Source organism: Felis catus, chromosome F2 (assembly GCF_018350175.1).
Source record: "Felis catus isolate Fca126 chromosome F2, F.catus_Fca126_mat1.0, whole genome shotgun sequence".
NCBI classification, from domain to species: Eukaryota; Metazoa; Chordata; class Mammalia; order Carnivora; family Felidae; genus Felis; species Felis catus.
In genome coordinates this window covers 18,832,958-18,849,331 of record NC_058385.1, presented here as the reverse complement: position 1 = coordinate 18,849,331, position 16,374 = coordinate 18,832,958, and the positions used below count along the sequence as shown (strand labels likewise).

At 38.2% G+C, this 16,374-nt stretch overlaps 1 protein-coding gene across 1 annotated transcript in view; it reads right to left on the bottom strand.

The window, feature by feature from the left end:
* CF2H8orf34 (chromosome F2 C8orf34 homolog) overlaps window positions 1-15,638 on the bottom strand; it is a 405,526-nt gene extending 389,888 nt beyond the window's left edge. Inside the window, 3 exon segments of the mRNA XM_019822764.3 lie at window positions 15,208-15,282; window positions 15,284-15,400; window positions 15,402-15,638. Coding sequence (XP_019678323.2) covers window positions 15,208-15,282; window positions 15,284-15,400; window positions 15,402-15,536 — 327 coding nt within the window. The 5' untranslated portion in view covers window positions 15,537-15,638.
* Between the last annotated feature and the right edge of the window lie 736 nt (window positions 15,639-16,374).

Genomic DNA, 16,374 nt, shown 5'->3' with positions numbered 1-16,374 from the left:
ATAAGCCAACAGTATAGTTAGAAAAGCAAACCATAACGAAGAAAGTAGTTAAGTAACCTTGTGGTTAACCACAAAAGTGAGTGGCACAGCCCCTAAGTGCAATAGTTCACAGAAACAGAAAATCTAGGGTAGCTAGAGAAGTCAAAAATATTTAATTAAAGAAACAAAACATGAACTATCCCTTAATGAGTGGTTGATACTCAAACAGGAAAATGTAGATTCTGGGGTATGTGCCCAGATCCTTTCTTCAGAAACAAAAGCTCATTCTGCCAGCTGCCAGGAGTGTTGGCTGTTAGAGGCTCTCACCTAAGATCTTATCCAGATTCGTCCTTCCAGGAAGGCAGCTGCCTCATCCAAGGTCACATTCTTTGGAGGAAGCTTGCTTCTAATCACTAAAGTGCAAAGGAACAGGACCTCTGCACTTGCAAGGCTCTCCCTGTGATCGTCTGAGAGTTCTATTATAACTACTTCACAGTTCGCTTTGTTCCTCCACTCAAACCCACTTCCTTCACTCCCTTCAAGGTGCTGCTCCCATAAGCACGCCACAGTTAACCCTCTGCATGCAAATCTCCACCTCAGAGTCTGTCTCCCAAGGAACCCCATCTAAGACATTATAGCAAACAGAGAAAATATTCGATGTAGAAAGAATATCAAGCAAAGACTTGATATTATATGTACTGGGATAATTGGACAAAGTACCTTGCTCACACTGAAGGCAGTGTGTGGGGAAAATGAGAAGTATGGTTAAGTAGATTTTGGAGGACCCTGAATGCCACCCCAGTTTGGAATTCATCTCATAATTCAATGTTCCAAAACTCTTGCATCTTTAATGACCCTGGACTGTGAATTCATCCTCCTGGATGGATAGACACAGAGCTAAAAGTGACAAAGTACAAGCATGAAAATTCTCTAAAGTTTGATTATCTTTAAAATGTACATGAACCTTGAATATCATCCACAGTTATTAGCATTTGTCATAATGAATACATACTCTTGTTTAAGAAGCATGGCCACAATGAGTAGAGAAACAGTGTGTGTGTGTGTGTGTGTGTGTGTGTGTGTGCGCGCGCGCGCACGCACATGTGTGTTGTGTGCCCACACTTCTCAATGTTTTTTCAACTCTTTAAAAAGGGTTTAAAAAAAAGAAAGGGGTGGGTAAAACATGATAGGTTATATTTGAAAATGTTGACTTATGCCTTTCCACTTGCCCACCTGGCACCATTTCTAATCACCTGGTGCTCATTTGCATGACACCTGCTTCTAGCTTGTCATAACCATCATTTTTGATTTGTCTCCTGAATGAGGGGTTTCCCTTCAACCTCTGCCAATAGGCCCCATTAGGGTTTTAGTTTACAAGAAATCCAGTACTAATATGCAAATATAGTACACATATGGGAGTTAGTAGGGGCCTCAAGGAGATGAAATGATCTAAAACAAATGACTTAATACTAAAAGCAATAGCACAGTAATACAGAGAGCTTGGAAAATCAGAATGGTTGTGGGAGCAAAAACAGCCCCTCCACTGAGCACTTCATATAAAAGCTATAGACCATTCTTATCCATTCTTATCTTTTTGCATATGCTACATAGTTACATACACATACAATCTTGAATTCATATTTTCTACATTTTTAATGGTTCCATATAATATCCTATCTAGAGCAAAGCTTATTTAACCTTTTTAAGGAATATTTGGTAAGAAGAATGAGAATGAATACCTGATTGCAGGAAATGGGCTTACTGTGCATTGTGAAGACATGTCAGAGAACAAGGTTGGCAAAGTCCCTTTCCTTGTGGAGCTTAATTTAAGAGAGGGAGCCAATCTCTAAATAAATAAATGAGAAAAGGCCACACCTGATGAGTGCTGTGTGGAAATAAAACAACGTGGTGTGATAGGGGCTGATGGGAAGCTGCTGAGATTGAGTGGTCTGTGAGGGCCTGTTTAAACCTGAGATCTGAACAGTAGGAGGAGCTGGCCATGTGAGGCATGTGAAGGAAAACCTTTAAGCAGAGAAAACATTGTGTAAAAGCCCTGAGTCTCAAAGCTTGCCTTTTAAGGCAGCTTCATCTCTGCTACTCAAAAGGCTAACCCTGGGAGGCTAATCCTGCAAACATATTCTCACTAAACATCCAGAATGAGCCAAATAAATATTTCTAGAAAGAAAGCCAGCTATAACATGTAACAACAGGAAACAGATGATCCAATACATCCTATGATATGCCCAAATTATCTGGACCAAGATTAGGTCATTCTATGATTTATATAACATATTTATATTCATCCTTATTTCAGAAGGAAGTTAAAGTATTTTCCAAAGAAGTATAGATTATGATCAAATAGCATAAATAAAAAGTAGAGGGAAACATAAAGTAAAACAAGTGAAGACAATGTGGGGAAAAGAAGGGAGATATAAATGCTCACGAGAAAGGAATCTTCATGTGCTACTGGTGGGAATACAAACTGGTGCGGCCACTGTCGAAAACACTATGGAGGTTTCTCAAAAAATTACAAATAGAATTACCTATGACCCAGTAATTCCACTACTGGGTATTTACCCAAAGAAACCAAAAACACTAATCCAAAAAGATATGTGCACCTCAATATTTACTGTAGCATTATTTACAATAGCCATGATTATGGAAGCAACCCAAGTATCTCTCCATAGATGAATGGATAAGGAAGATGTGGTATATATACAATGGAACATTGCTCAGCCATTAAAAAAAAGGATGAAATCTTGCCATTTGCAACAATGTAAATGGATCTAAAGGTTGTAAGGCTAAGCAAAATAACTCAGTCAGAGAAAGACAAATACCATATGACTTCACTCATGTGTGGAATTTTGGAAACAAAACAAATAAATAAAGTAAAAAGAGACAAAAAACCAGATTCTTAAATGCAGAGGACAAACTAGTAGTTGCCAGAGAGGAAGTGGATAGCGGGAGGAGTGAAAGAGATAAAAGATATTAAGAGTACACTTATCTTCATGAGCACTGAGACATGCCTAGAATTGTTGAATCATATTGCATACCTGAAACTACTATAACTCTGTATGTTAATTATATTTCAATTAAAAAAAATGTTCATAATAATGACCTACATTCTGGCTACCACGAGTTTTCCAGAAGCCTATACAAAGAAAAAAAGGAAAGGAATGCTATGAATTACACAATTCAAAATATTCATATACGACTGTTTTTCTTTATTTTTTATTTTATCTTTTATTTAATTCCAGTATAGTTAACATCCAGTGTTACATTAGTTTCAGGTGTATGATATAGTGATTCAACAATTGTATATGTTACTCAGTGCTTATCATGATAAGTGTACTCTTAACCCTCTTCACCTATTTCACCTATCCCCTCACCCATCTCCCCTCTGGTAACCATTTGTTTGTTCTCAATAGTTGAGTCTACCTTTTGGTTTGTCTCTTTTTTGCTTGTTTGCCTTGCTTCCTAAATTCCGCATATGAATGACATCATCTGGTATTTGTCTTTCTCTGACTGACTTATTTCACTTAGTATAATACTCTCTAGATTCATCCATGTTGTTCCGAATGGCGAGCTTTCATTCTTTTTATGGCTAAGTAATATTGCATTATATATACATATATACCACCTTTTTTAATCCATTCATCTTGGGAAGATTCCTTAATTTGACTACTGTAAAGAATTCTGCAACAAACATAGTGGTATCTATATCCTTTCAAATTAGAATTTTCATATTCTTTGGGTAAATACCCAGTCGTGGAACTATTGGATCATATGGTAATTCTATTTTTAATTTTTTGAGGAACCTCCATACTGTTTTCCACATGGCTGAGCTAGTCTGCATTCCCACCAACAGTGCACGAGGGTTCCTTTTTCTTGGCATCCTTGACAACACTTGTTGTTTCTTGTGTTTTTTATTTTAGCCATTCTGAAGGTGTGAGGTTCATAACCTATTTTTGACATTATAAAAGAGAACAGTAGTTCTCATAAGAGGATGCTGTCTAATGCAATGAATATGCCCCTCCACAACATCCTTTAATAGATGACAAAACCGTATTTTCATGGTCTGATTCTTATAATGACTCTCAATAAAGGCTTCTTAAATCACTCACTGCACAGCTCAGTGAAAGTAATTCTTTAGTGGGTCACCCTAAGGCTGAATGGGCACCCAAGTCACTCTTCAACTAAGTTTATCCAAAAATATACTTGTTAATAACTTAAGAACTTGATGTACATGACCTGCATGAATTCTTCACTATTTCTCAAGATTGAACTATTGTCATTGGATTCCCTATCCATCCATAGACTATGGCAGTGACGTGTTGCTAATTGTACACAGACCTCAACATCTTACCTGAATATAAAGAAAGAGGTAGATTTTTAAAATTCTGGAAAACTAAGACTTTAAGGTTCCACATAGCAGAGTATTTGTCATCTGTATATTTTAAGAGTGTTTTTCACATCATTGTTATATCACTAAGAGGAAAGATAATAAGAAATGTTTCAATAAATATTTTTAGTCAGAATAGAATAATATTCTGTGCATAATAAACTGTACCTGGTTTTAATCACCATTTTATATAATGCTAAAATAATTATTATATATCATAAATAAAAAACATAACCAGAAAAAATGAAATCAACAAAACAATACCAGATCCTCTGGAGAGAATCCTAGGAGTAAAATAGCATTAAAATAAAAATAATATCTCAGAAATATACAGCTACAATAAATCTTAATACAATATAGTTCACTTCACACAAATAGATATATTATTTCAATGTGCAGACAAATCAAGTGTACTCTCAATTCAATATAGCTTGTCACTTTTTGATTTCAGATCAATATGTTCAAAAAGCGAAGAAAGAGCAGGAGTTATATACCCCTTTACACTCCAGGCTATACTTCAAAAAGAAAGTTCTCTCTTTTATGTTAAAGGAACAACTTACAACTGAAAACTGCCAGTGTGTTTCATGTAGAACATTACTCAACAATCAGATCATTTAGGTATTTTTAATAATTCATGTTTAGATGTCTTACTGGTGCTAAGAACTCCCAGGAGCAAAAACAACAGAAACTAACAAATCTACCCTTTACCTTATTCAATTTACATACTTGATTCTATGGCAAATTTATTGGAAACCAATCTCTAAATCTGAACTTCAAATATTAATTTCTTACTTCTATTAGTCTATTAATGGAATGTATTGCTACGTATGAAAACGTACCAAACATATAAACAGAAAACCAAGGTAGGCTTCTGTAAAATTTACCAGAATATAATATTTGAGAGTGCCCCAAGTATTATCAGTCTTTTCTAAATATGCAGGAGTTTTTGAGGACAGGAAATATTTTATTTCAATTTATATTTCTTAATACATAATACAGCACCCAATAAATATGTACCAAATGAATGTAAATGACATTCCAAACATCATGTGTCAAAGAACTTAATAGCTGTTGAAAAGATAACAAAGTCATAATGAATTTTAAAGAAAGTGAAATCTCTCATAAACTGCTGAGATATTCCCAGACTCCTAGTGGCAAATGATTATTCATACCCAAACCACACTTTTCAAATTTGATAGGTTGATCCTGATTTTTTTCATTCATAAATGTACTTGACAACTATTCAGTAGAACACCATTTACATACCAGACATTTTCTAGGCAGGATGATACAGTTAAAAAGACTGCCAAAATATCTTCCTATAAGAAATTTATACTCTAGTGGAATAAACAGAATATAAACTGAAATCAAAGGAATAAGTCCAACAAAACAATATCAAATACAATAAGGGATATAAAAAAAATCATGCTACAGAGAGTGACAGGGACATTGGATCTGTGTGTGCTATTTTAGTTGGGAGTGATCCAGGTTGCCTCTCTGAGACAATAAGATATATTCTGGATTGTTTTCTAATTATGTATAATGTCTCCAAATTTAGCCAAAGTAAAGTATACTTTTGTGATACAGCAACAAGCAAGACCTCCCTTTCTCCCACCGCTGAACAAAGAACACACACACACACACACACACACACACACACACACACACACTGGCCTACTCTCCTTTCTAACTGTGCCACAGTGCTTTTTCAGAGATATCAGAGCTACAACCTTAAAAAGCAGATGTTTACTTTGTTGTTTTTTCCACACTTTGAATTAGTTCTAATTTCAGGATACTAGAAGGCCATCCTTCAAAAGCATCTCTCCACAGGGTCTGTCACTGAGTTATTACTATTAATTGAAAAGAGAAGTAGTAGCATCTAATGAGATGGCAGTCAAAATATTGGGTGTCCACCAAGTGCCAGGCACTGGATTGGGTTCTTTAGACTTCGTTTCATCTCATATCGTCCTCATAAAATCCCTCTTAGGTATTGTCTTGCAGATAAGGACATTAATGTTCACAGAGATCATCAAGTGCCCAGGGTCAAGCAGAGAATAAATGGTTGCTAAGCTCGTATCATTTCCCAAGATCACCTGCTTCATCCCATATAACTGTGTCATGCAACTTCCTCCCTTGAAATGCAAATGTGCTGGGGGGCGGGGTATACATTAAGCCTTATACAGTGGTGTGGATTAATTTATCAGGCCCTCTCGTGAAAGCAGATATTAAAAAGGAAAAAATATAGCTGAAAGTGAATTAGATAGTTAAGTACATAATTAAAAGTTATTCACTGTACATAAAGGCTAATTAATGTGATGGGGAATATTTTGTTCTAGGTCTTAAAGGAATAAATATTAAGACACTATTTGCTAGCTGGTTGTGACTTAAATGTATTTTTTTCCATAGAAGGAAAAAAATACACAAGTCTTGTTTGTGTATTGTTTAATTCAACAGATATCAACTCCTTTATTGTCTGTGCTTTATGGTCTGTGCTCCACTAGACACTATAGTGAATGCACAATAAAGAATGAGGCAAGATATTTGTTTCCCACCTTTAAGAACTGAAGATCTACTTTGGATACAAAACATGACAAACACCCATTGTCAGCGGATTACTGATACTCACACACCCTTCACTGTAGAAGAGCCCTCTCTCTAGCTGGACAGATTGTCCTCTATGACTGGAAGGGCACAGAGGAATGACATAAAAAGCATGGGCCCTATTCTAACCAATCACATCAGTCCACTTTTTTAATGTATGCATGTTACCCTATAAAATTCTCTCTCAGCACTGCTTGAGCTGTGTTCCACAAATTGTGATATATCTTCCTTTCCATTGTTTGATGGATTTTTATTTCCCTGAGATTTCTTCTTTGACCAGTAGATTATTTAGAAGTATTCTGTATATTTTCACAGCGTTTTAGAAATTTTCCTGTTTTCTTTCTGTTACCGGTTTCTAGTTTTATTCCATTGTAATGGAGAAAACCTGTCGTATGATTTCAGCTGAGGTTTGTTCTGTGGCTCAGGGAATGGTCTGCCTTTGTATACATTCCGTGTCACTTGAAAAAAAATATGTATTCTGCAGTTGTTGCATTGAGTGGTCTACAAATGTCGACTATATCCTTTGATGTGCATTTGTTCCTCTATAGCATTCCTGATTTTCTGTATAGTTTTTCTTCCAATTGTCAAGAGAAGGGTTTTGAATTTCCTAACTATAGTTGTAGATTTCTCTACTTCTCTGCTTAAGTCTGTCAGTTTCCACTTCAAACACTTTGCAGCTCTGCTGTTGACTGCTATTTTTCTCGGTAGGCTTACCCTTATATTACTGCATAATGGCAGTTCCTGTCTCTAGTAATTTTCTATCCTCTGAAGTCTACTTTATCTGACATTAAAAGATCCACTCCTCCTTTCTTTGGATGTTTGAATCATTTTTTTTTTCTATTCTTTACTTCTAGCCTGCTTGTTTCTTTGTATTTGAAGTGAGTTTCTTAGATACTGCCTACTGGTTGGGTCATATTTTTTTAATCTACTCTGACAATCTCTGTCTTTTAACTGGTATATTTAGACCATTTGCATTTAATTTAATTATTGACATATTATGACTAAAGTTTGCCATGTTATTTTTTTTGTTTTCTATTTGATCTTTGCTTTGTTTTTCTTTTTCCTACTCCTGTGAGTTATATGAACATTTTTTAGAACTCCATTTTATTTATTTTTTAAGTTTATTTATTTATTTTGAGAGGATGTGGAGGCCGATGTGGGACTCAAACTCATGAACTGTGAGATCATGACCTGAGCCAAAATCAAGAGTCAGATAGACACTCAACTGACTAAGCCAGCCTGGTGCCCCGAGAACTCCATTTTAAACTACCAGAGTTTTTGAGGGCATCTTTTTGTATAGCTTTTTAAGTGGTTGCTCTAGGTATGACATTAAAAATGCACAACTTATCAATAGGTGCTGTTGTTTTACCAGTTTAAGTGAACTATAGAAACCTTACCTCCTTTTCTCCCCTTTACTCTTTCCTGCTTATAATACAACTCTCAAATATTTTCTCTACATACATTTAGAACCACATCTGACACTGCCATAATTTTTGCTTCAACCATCAAACATAATTTAGGAAACTCAAAAGGAGAAGGAAAATGTATTATATTTAGTCATATTTTTTTCTCTTTCCATGTTCTTTCTTCTTTCCTAATGTTCTAAAGTTTTTTTTCTTTTATCAATTCCTCTCTGTTTAGAGAACTTCCTTTAGCCAAACTTTTAGAGTAGACCCATTGGTAACAAATTCTCTTGGTTTCCCCTTCATTTCTAAAGGATATTTTCTCTGACTATAAAACTCTAGATTCTTTCTTTCAGCATTTGAAAAATATTGTGCCACTTCTTTCTGACATTCATAGGTTTGATGAGAATCTGGGGCTATTCAAATTGTTTTCCCTGCATAGGTATGGTATTTCATTTCTCTTGCTCCTTTCAAGATATATCTTGACTTTTTTTTCCCCAGAAGTTTAACTATAATGTATCTTGGCATGGATTTCATGGCAGGAATGGCCTCATTACCACTCAGCAATGTTGAAAGTCCTGACTCTTTTTCTAGGCCTCTCCTGACATGACCCAGGTGGGGAGGGAAAGAAATGCCTCATTACTGCCAGGGGTGAGAGAAGCCATGCTTCCCACATGATCGCCACTGACACTGGTCTCAGAATATAGGGGTAAGAGTGGGGCCATAATGTAAATATAAATTAAAACTAAATGAGATATCACACAAACCTATTAGAATGGCTATTATTACAAAGACAGACAACACCAAGTTTTGGCGAGAACGTGGAACAATTGGAATCCTCATACAATGTTGGTTGGAATGTAAAATTGTACATACACTTTTCAAAACTACTGGCTAATGTCTTAAAAAATTAAACATACACCTACCATATGATCCAGCCAATTTATTCCAGGTATTTACCCAAGAGAAACAAATGCATACATCCGTATAGAATACTATTCAGAAACTAAAAGAAATAAATTACTGATACATGACACAAGATGGATGAATTGTAAAATAGTTATATTGAGTGAAAGAAGATATACAGAAAAAAAGCACGCATAGCATAGGATTCCATTTATACAAAACCCTAGAAAAGGAAAACTATTCTATGGTAACAGAAAGGAAACAAGTAATTGCCTGGGGAAGTGGAGAGAATAAAGAAGGGTACAAAGGAAGAATGAACAAAGAGGCATTCTAGACAACAATAAGGAAGGAAGGCATATGAGGAACACGTCCAAACTGAATCCAACTATTTTAAGGCACCTGCCAGGGAATTCCAAATAACATTTCCACTACTTATAATTGACTCTATGTCACTTGACCATAGATAGGTACAAAGGATATACCACCATTCATAATAAAGAAATTCTGTTCATATGGGAGAAACAGTCTCTCTGCCTCAGCACCTTTCCTTGTGTTCCAGCACTCTTATGTATTTATTTTTTAACATTTCTGTTGATATTTCAATAAAAGTTTGGAGGGAGAAGAGGAAAATGCATATGCTTAGTTGACCATGACTGTAAGTATAGCTTTACTCAAAACTATAGCTTAATACTTACTGATTACAATTGTATCTCTAAGTCACAGATACAATTCTTAACTAAGTTCACATAATTTAATGTTTAAAAAAATATCCAATGGGTGAACTACTTGTAAATACTTATTTCCTAGATGGCCTTTTTTATCTTTAATATTTTTTTAATTTTAAAAGAACTTTAAACTTACAGAAAAAGTATATGAAGAGCAGAAATAACTCCATATATACTTTACCTAGAGACCCCATTCAAGTTTTGCAAAACTTTCCTAATAATGTCCTTCCTAGTGAACATATCAGTTCTAGGACCATATTTTGCACTTTGTTGTATTGTCCCATCAGTTTGAGACTTTCCTTGACTGTCATGACTTTATACATTATTGAACACATCAGCAAATCAGAATTTCCCTATCAAAATTATCAGATATTTTCTCATTATTCAGCTCAGGTCATGTGTAATTGGCATAAATATTAAAGAATTAAAGTTGTTTTAGCTGTATACTATCAGGAGCACACAATATTGATTTGTCCCATCACTTGAGTAAAGTTCAGTCTGCCTGGTTTCTTCACTATAAAGTTACTTTTCCCTTTGTAATTAACAACTACTTTGTGGAAAGATACTAGACATTAGGTAAACATCTCATTCCTCCTCCAACTTTCACCCATTAGTTTTTAGCAACAATTAATGTTTATTGCCTCAATTATTGCCTAGTGGTTGCCAAGTAGTAATTCTCTAATTCCATCACCACTTCTACTCTTATTAATTGGCATTCTCCTATAAAGTAAAGCTTTATCTTCTCCCCATAAATTAGATACATTCATGTATCCCAATATATTGTGGTGGAATAAAATACTCCTATTTTATAGTATGATAATCTGTTACTATCATACTTTGAATCTCAAATTGCCCCAGATTTAGTTAACAGGAGTCTCTTCAAGCTTTTGACATGTTCCTATAATTCTTTGACCACTTCCTTATTCCCTGGCATAAAATGGTCCAGGTTTATCTTGTGCTTTCCCAGACTCAAGCCTAGGATCAACCATTTCTCCAAGGATATCTGGTTCCACTTGATGGAGAATGGTATTTAGAACTCAAAATCTGTCACTTGGTGTTCTCATTGCTACTGAGATGTTGCTGTTTTTCAGGCCATCACAGTAGACAGAGTAAGGAAATAAATGTAGGCATATATACTTATGTATATGTTACTACATACAAATCCATATTTAATTCTATTACATTTATATCTATTTCTATTCTTGAAGTTATGAGATACACCAGTACCTCCAATTTCAATCCAACACTGCAGGGTGCATTCTACATTTTCTCCTTTTTGTATTTGTGAATCCTGTCTCTATCAGCAAGAAAACTGGACTGCATTATTTTCAATATATTTACTTATTCTCTCAACAGTCCTCTACCTTATATATAACAAATCTCCTGATCCTACGAGGCCACTGCCTGAGAATCTCCAGGCCAACTTGAGTTCAAGGTTGCAGACATGGCTGGAATATGTAGGGCAGGGGTATCAGGAAAAAACAAGTTGCGCAGTAGTAACTGTATGAATGATGCAAGCTGATTGTTGACCACACATTTGATATGAGTCCACTTCATAACATATATGTCAAGTCAGTTAACACAAATTTAGCCCATGTGAGTAGAGGTACTTTGAACTAAACAGAGAAGGTGATAAAGTGGTTCCATTCTACTTGGAGTGGGTCAGACCACATTTGAAAAAAAAATGTAGTGAATTTGTAGTGAATACACAGAGATTTAAATATTCTATGAAGATTTAATGGGGACCCCATTATCCTGAGTTTTAATAGTTTAGGATTTCACTCTCTTGTAAGCATAATCAGTCCTAAACCAAGATATATGACTGCCCTGAGGACCCTTCCAACCAATAATATTCAAATAATTATTCTGTTTATTTCATAGAAATGGGAGAAACTGAAAAGTATAAACTTCTCTCTGTTGAAAATAAAGAATTTACTATGATGTTCCACATACACAATTTCTTGGGAATGAAGTTTGACTACTTACAACTAGACAAAGTAGATCACTTGATTCCAAAAAGCAGATATATGCCAGTTGATTATTCAATTTCAAAAGTTTTAACTGTCAAGCTCTTCAACTATTAAGCAGTTGGTTGAAGTAAGTCTTGTGTTTGCGCCATGAATCTTGCCTATGTGTGCTACAAAATACCATACTTTGGGGAAAGCCAAACCATTTCATATCTTGCCAGTTAAGTAAGGAGTTACATGTGGAAATCTTTATTAATAGGATTCTAGTTCTAATTTATTGAAGCGATGTCAAGCATTCCTCATAGATTGATGCCTAGGCTATCAGGATACTAGCCTATCCTGAATAAACCAATGAGAATACTAAAAGTATTAAAAATTTCAAGAGTTTGTGGGATATGTCATTATTACCATATTCACTTTACCTCTTTATATTATTTAATTAAAATATCATTACCCAGCTCTAATGCAATGATTTCTAGACATGGTTTTGTAATGCCTCTAAGCACGTTAAATCATATTTAAAGACAATATAAATTTATACCCTTCAATCACGTGGAAACAAGATTAATTTTCATCTAACATAGTTTCACAATACCATAGTGTACATAGCTTTATAAACTTCTCAAATGATAAAATTTAGAAATAAGCAAATAAACTAAGTTAAGAAATAAACTAAGTAACTAAATTAGGTAATTAAGCTGTATAGTTAAAAAAATAACAAGATACAAATATTCTCAACCAGTATATGTTATCTTTGCTTTTTTTTTAAACAATATTCCCGTGCTCTCTTTAAAGTGCTTTACTCCAGTAAGTTTTCTTAAAACACTCCTAACTTAGAAAATCTGTAAAGGGAACACATTTTCAGGTCTTATATATTTTCAAAACTAAAGTAAGCCTATGTCCACCAACTCCAGGGCACAAAAAAATCACAACATAGCACAGATATTAAAACTTAAGAGTCACAAGAGTTTAACTTATGACACCGTTTCTTACAATGTGGTCCGGAAATTCAATATGTAACAATCATTTGTGCCACTTCTTACTAAGTCCAGGTTCCTGGGCTCCTCCTTGATCTCCTGAAGCAGTTCCCATGAGAAGCATTGACCAAAGCCCTGGGGGCTTTGAGAATGCCAGATGAACACTATACATTTTATATTCTCTCTAGCATGAGACAGACGCTACAGGCTAGTGAGATTTTCTAATTTTGTGAAGTATATATAATTCTATTCAAAACTAAGCTCTGTTATGATCAAAATTGTTGCATACAAACCTGCTTTTAGAAGCAGAAACTTAGCTGTTTTCTCCCTTCAATTGTTTAAAGTACATATCAACCCTTAAAAATTACTCACCACTGCAATCCAAGCTAATAGGGATGTAGGTAATATGTCACCCAAAAAAAATCAATAAAATACATAGCATATAATTTTGTCTTTTTTTTTTTTTTTTTTTGGTGAGGAAGTCTTAAGATTTTATGAGACAATTTCGTCTTCACTTAAAATTCATTAATGCAGAACTATCTAGAGGTCTAGTTTTTTTTTAATAAGCACTTGATAAAAATCAAGTTGGATTTATTTCCTAATTATGTAGAAAGTTTACATATATTCCAAACTCTATCATTATCATTTGGAGAGAGTCTCAGCAATTTTAAAATAAATTAACAAATCTATTAAAACAAACAACTCACTTAATCTCCCTGGTAAATTATACTTTATATTCTAGGGGCGTAGAAACACTGTGAAAGTATTTCATGTTTCTTTTAACACAATTAATACACTGTGTCACAAAGTGTTATTATGCTTCCGCTTTTTATACAGATAGATATCGAACTAGGCATGGTCTCTAATCATTAGAATAAAATAAAACAACCTAGTTGCACCAGCAATTCCACATGGACTTCCTCTGCTAACACTTGGGCAGAAACAAGAATCAAGACATGCATTATAGGACTTCATGACTCTATACAACGAGTTTCAGTTGAAACAGTAGCCATAGCTCCCAAGACACTACTACAACGTTAACTTAAAGTTGGGCAGAAAAACTTGAGATCTTGCAAATCTTGGTTATCTGAAACCCATCCTCCCCAGAGAAAAGACCTATCTGATCACATCCCTGTCCACCTCTCCCTTTTTGTGCTAGGGCATTATTTCGCTTCCCCCACCCCTCTCTGCAGTTACTCTCTTCTCCTCAGTACTAGGGAACAACCCCATTCTCTATCTTTTCCCCCTGCCGCGTTACAGCCTTACTCCCACGCCGCGGACACGTAAACCGCCAATAGTGACCACAGCTGCTTTTGGTGGGGGAGGGAGGATCTCGAGCCTCCCACGTCCGTCCGATCGTCTCCCACCCGTGCCCAGCTGGTTGGTGGGACCGGGCTGGGAACGGACCCTGGGCATTCCTCCCCGCGGGAACTAGCATCTGCCCAGCGCGCTGGCTACCGCCGGGACGCTTTGCCAGTGCTCGGTTCAGTCTCTGGTTCTTTTTTCTTGTCCTCCCGCTCTTCCTTTCTCCTCCTGTATTTCTGTCATCGGTTCTTTGATGGCGAGAGAAAGCAGCTCAGAGCTACACGTCTCCTCTCATAAATACGTGTATGCTTTTCCTGAATCTTTCTCCGCCCCTTTCTCACCCTAACACAGGTAGGGTCTGCAATGCACAGGACTCTCCCTTCATCCAGAGATCAATGTCAGCGTCTCAGTTTGACAATTTCACTCAAGGCGCCTTCATCTACCGAAGCCTACTCCTTACCAGTTCAGTTTTCTCCCAGTTAACCATAGTCTCCCCCATTGCTAAGCGCCTCTTCCACCTTTCTGGGTTCTACTACTGCCAAAATTAAAAAAAAAAAAAAAAATCCAACATGCAATACGGTGTAAATTCCAGGAAGAAAGTGTGAGCGTGTAAGACAGTCTAAGTGTGTGCATCTGTGGGTCTCAGCCTGTCCGGGTCCTGTGCATAAGGCTGAGAGATGCAGGACAGTCAGACCGCTCAAACTTCCCCTGCCAGACTGACGCTGGGCCCTCTCCAGCTCACCTGTCCGCGCCCAGGTAACCGGCAAGGTGCCCGCCCGGCCGCGTTCCCGGACCCCCTGGCCCGGGCAGAGCGAATGCCAGCGAACTGGGGCCGCACGGCCACCCCTCCCGCGCATTTGCTCGCGGTCCCTCCTTCCCTCCGGGTGTTCTGAACCCCTTCCCCAGATCCAAACGGGACCGCCCTCCTCCACAGCGCCTTACCTCAAACAGGGGACCGATCTTGTTCTTCTCCAGGTAAGCCTGGATCCGGGATTGTTGATGAGACGCCATGGAGAGACAGAAGGGGCCGCGGAGAGTGCGGGAGAGCGCGCGGCCGTGAGCCTGGGCCAGGGGACAACCTTCCTTTTCCCCCCGGACTGGAGCCGGGACAGGAGCTCCAGAGCCTCGGCTCCCCCGGCGTGGCGGGCACAGCCCCGGCCGCGGGCGTGGGCTGCAGCCCCGGGAGCCGCGAGCGCGTGGGGCGCCGAGAGCCGGAAGCCCGGGCGCGGCGCCGCCAACTCAGTCAACTCCGAGGCGAGGGGAGAACTCATTCATCGCGTTCTCCTCCTGGCGCCCACCCCCGCCGCTCTCCGCAGCGCGCGGCGCCGGGGGAAATTCGAGGCAGAGGTTCCAGGTTCCTCTCTCCTCTGGGCGGCAGCAGCAGCAGCAGCAGCAGCAGCAGCAGCAGCAGGAGCAGGAGTCAGGAGGCGGATGCTTCTCCGCCTGGCGCGGCGCCGGGGGCGCCCTCGGGCGGTGGGGGGCTGCGGGGCTCGAACTCGCGGCAAGCGTGCGTGTGCGTGCGTGTGTGTCCGCGCGCCCGACTGTGTGCGTCCCCTTTCCCCGTGGCAGGAACAAACAGCCCGGGCTTCTCCCCAGGCTGTGCTCGCCCTGCCCGCCGCTCCCTAGCGACAGCGCCGCTCAAAAAGCCAATGGTGAAGGTGCTTCTTTCAAAGTGCACATAAATCTGGTGCTTGTTGGCTACTCTTGGCAGCTACAAACGCTGTTCGAAAAGGATGGTCCCCACCGCCCCTTCGGAGCCTGTCCTCGGCACCTCGTGCTCTGCCTACACTAGCTCAGAATCGGAGAAAGGCAGAGTCATGGGAAGATGCGTGGGTCTGAGGGTTTGCCGCTAAAATGAAGTTGTCTTCCTTTAGAATGTCTGGCTTGGCGCCCATCTATAGGCTGGGAACCCAGATGAAAACTCCCTAAGTGCAGACACCCAAAGGTTGGGAGCCACCCTTTAGCTTTTGGTAGGAATAAGAGATAAAAGCAAGCCAGCCCTCCTTTGCAAATCTGAATTCCTGATTCACGTATAATTATGTGAATTACAATCTACATGTTCTTAATATGTCTGTAGCTACACGCCAGATACTACTCTATTCCACCTAA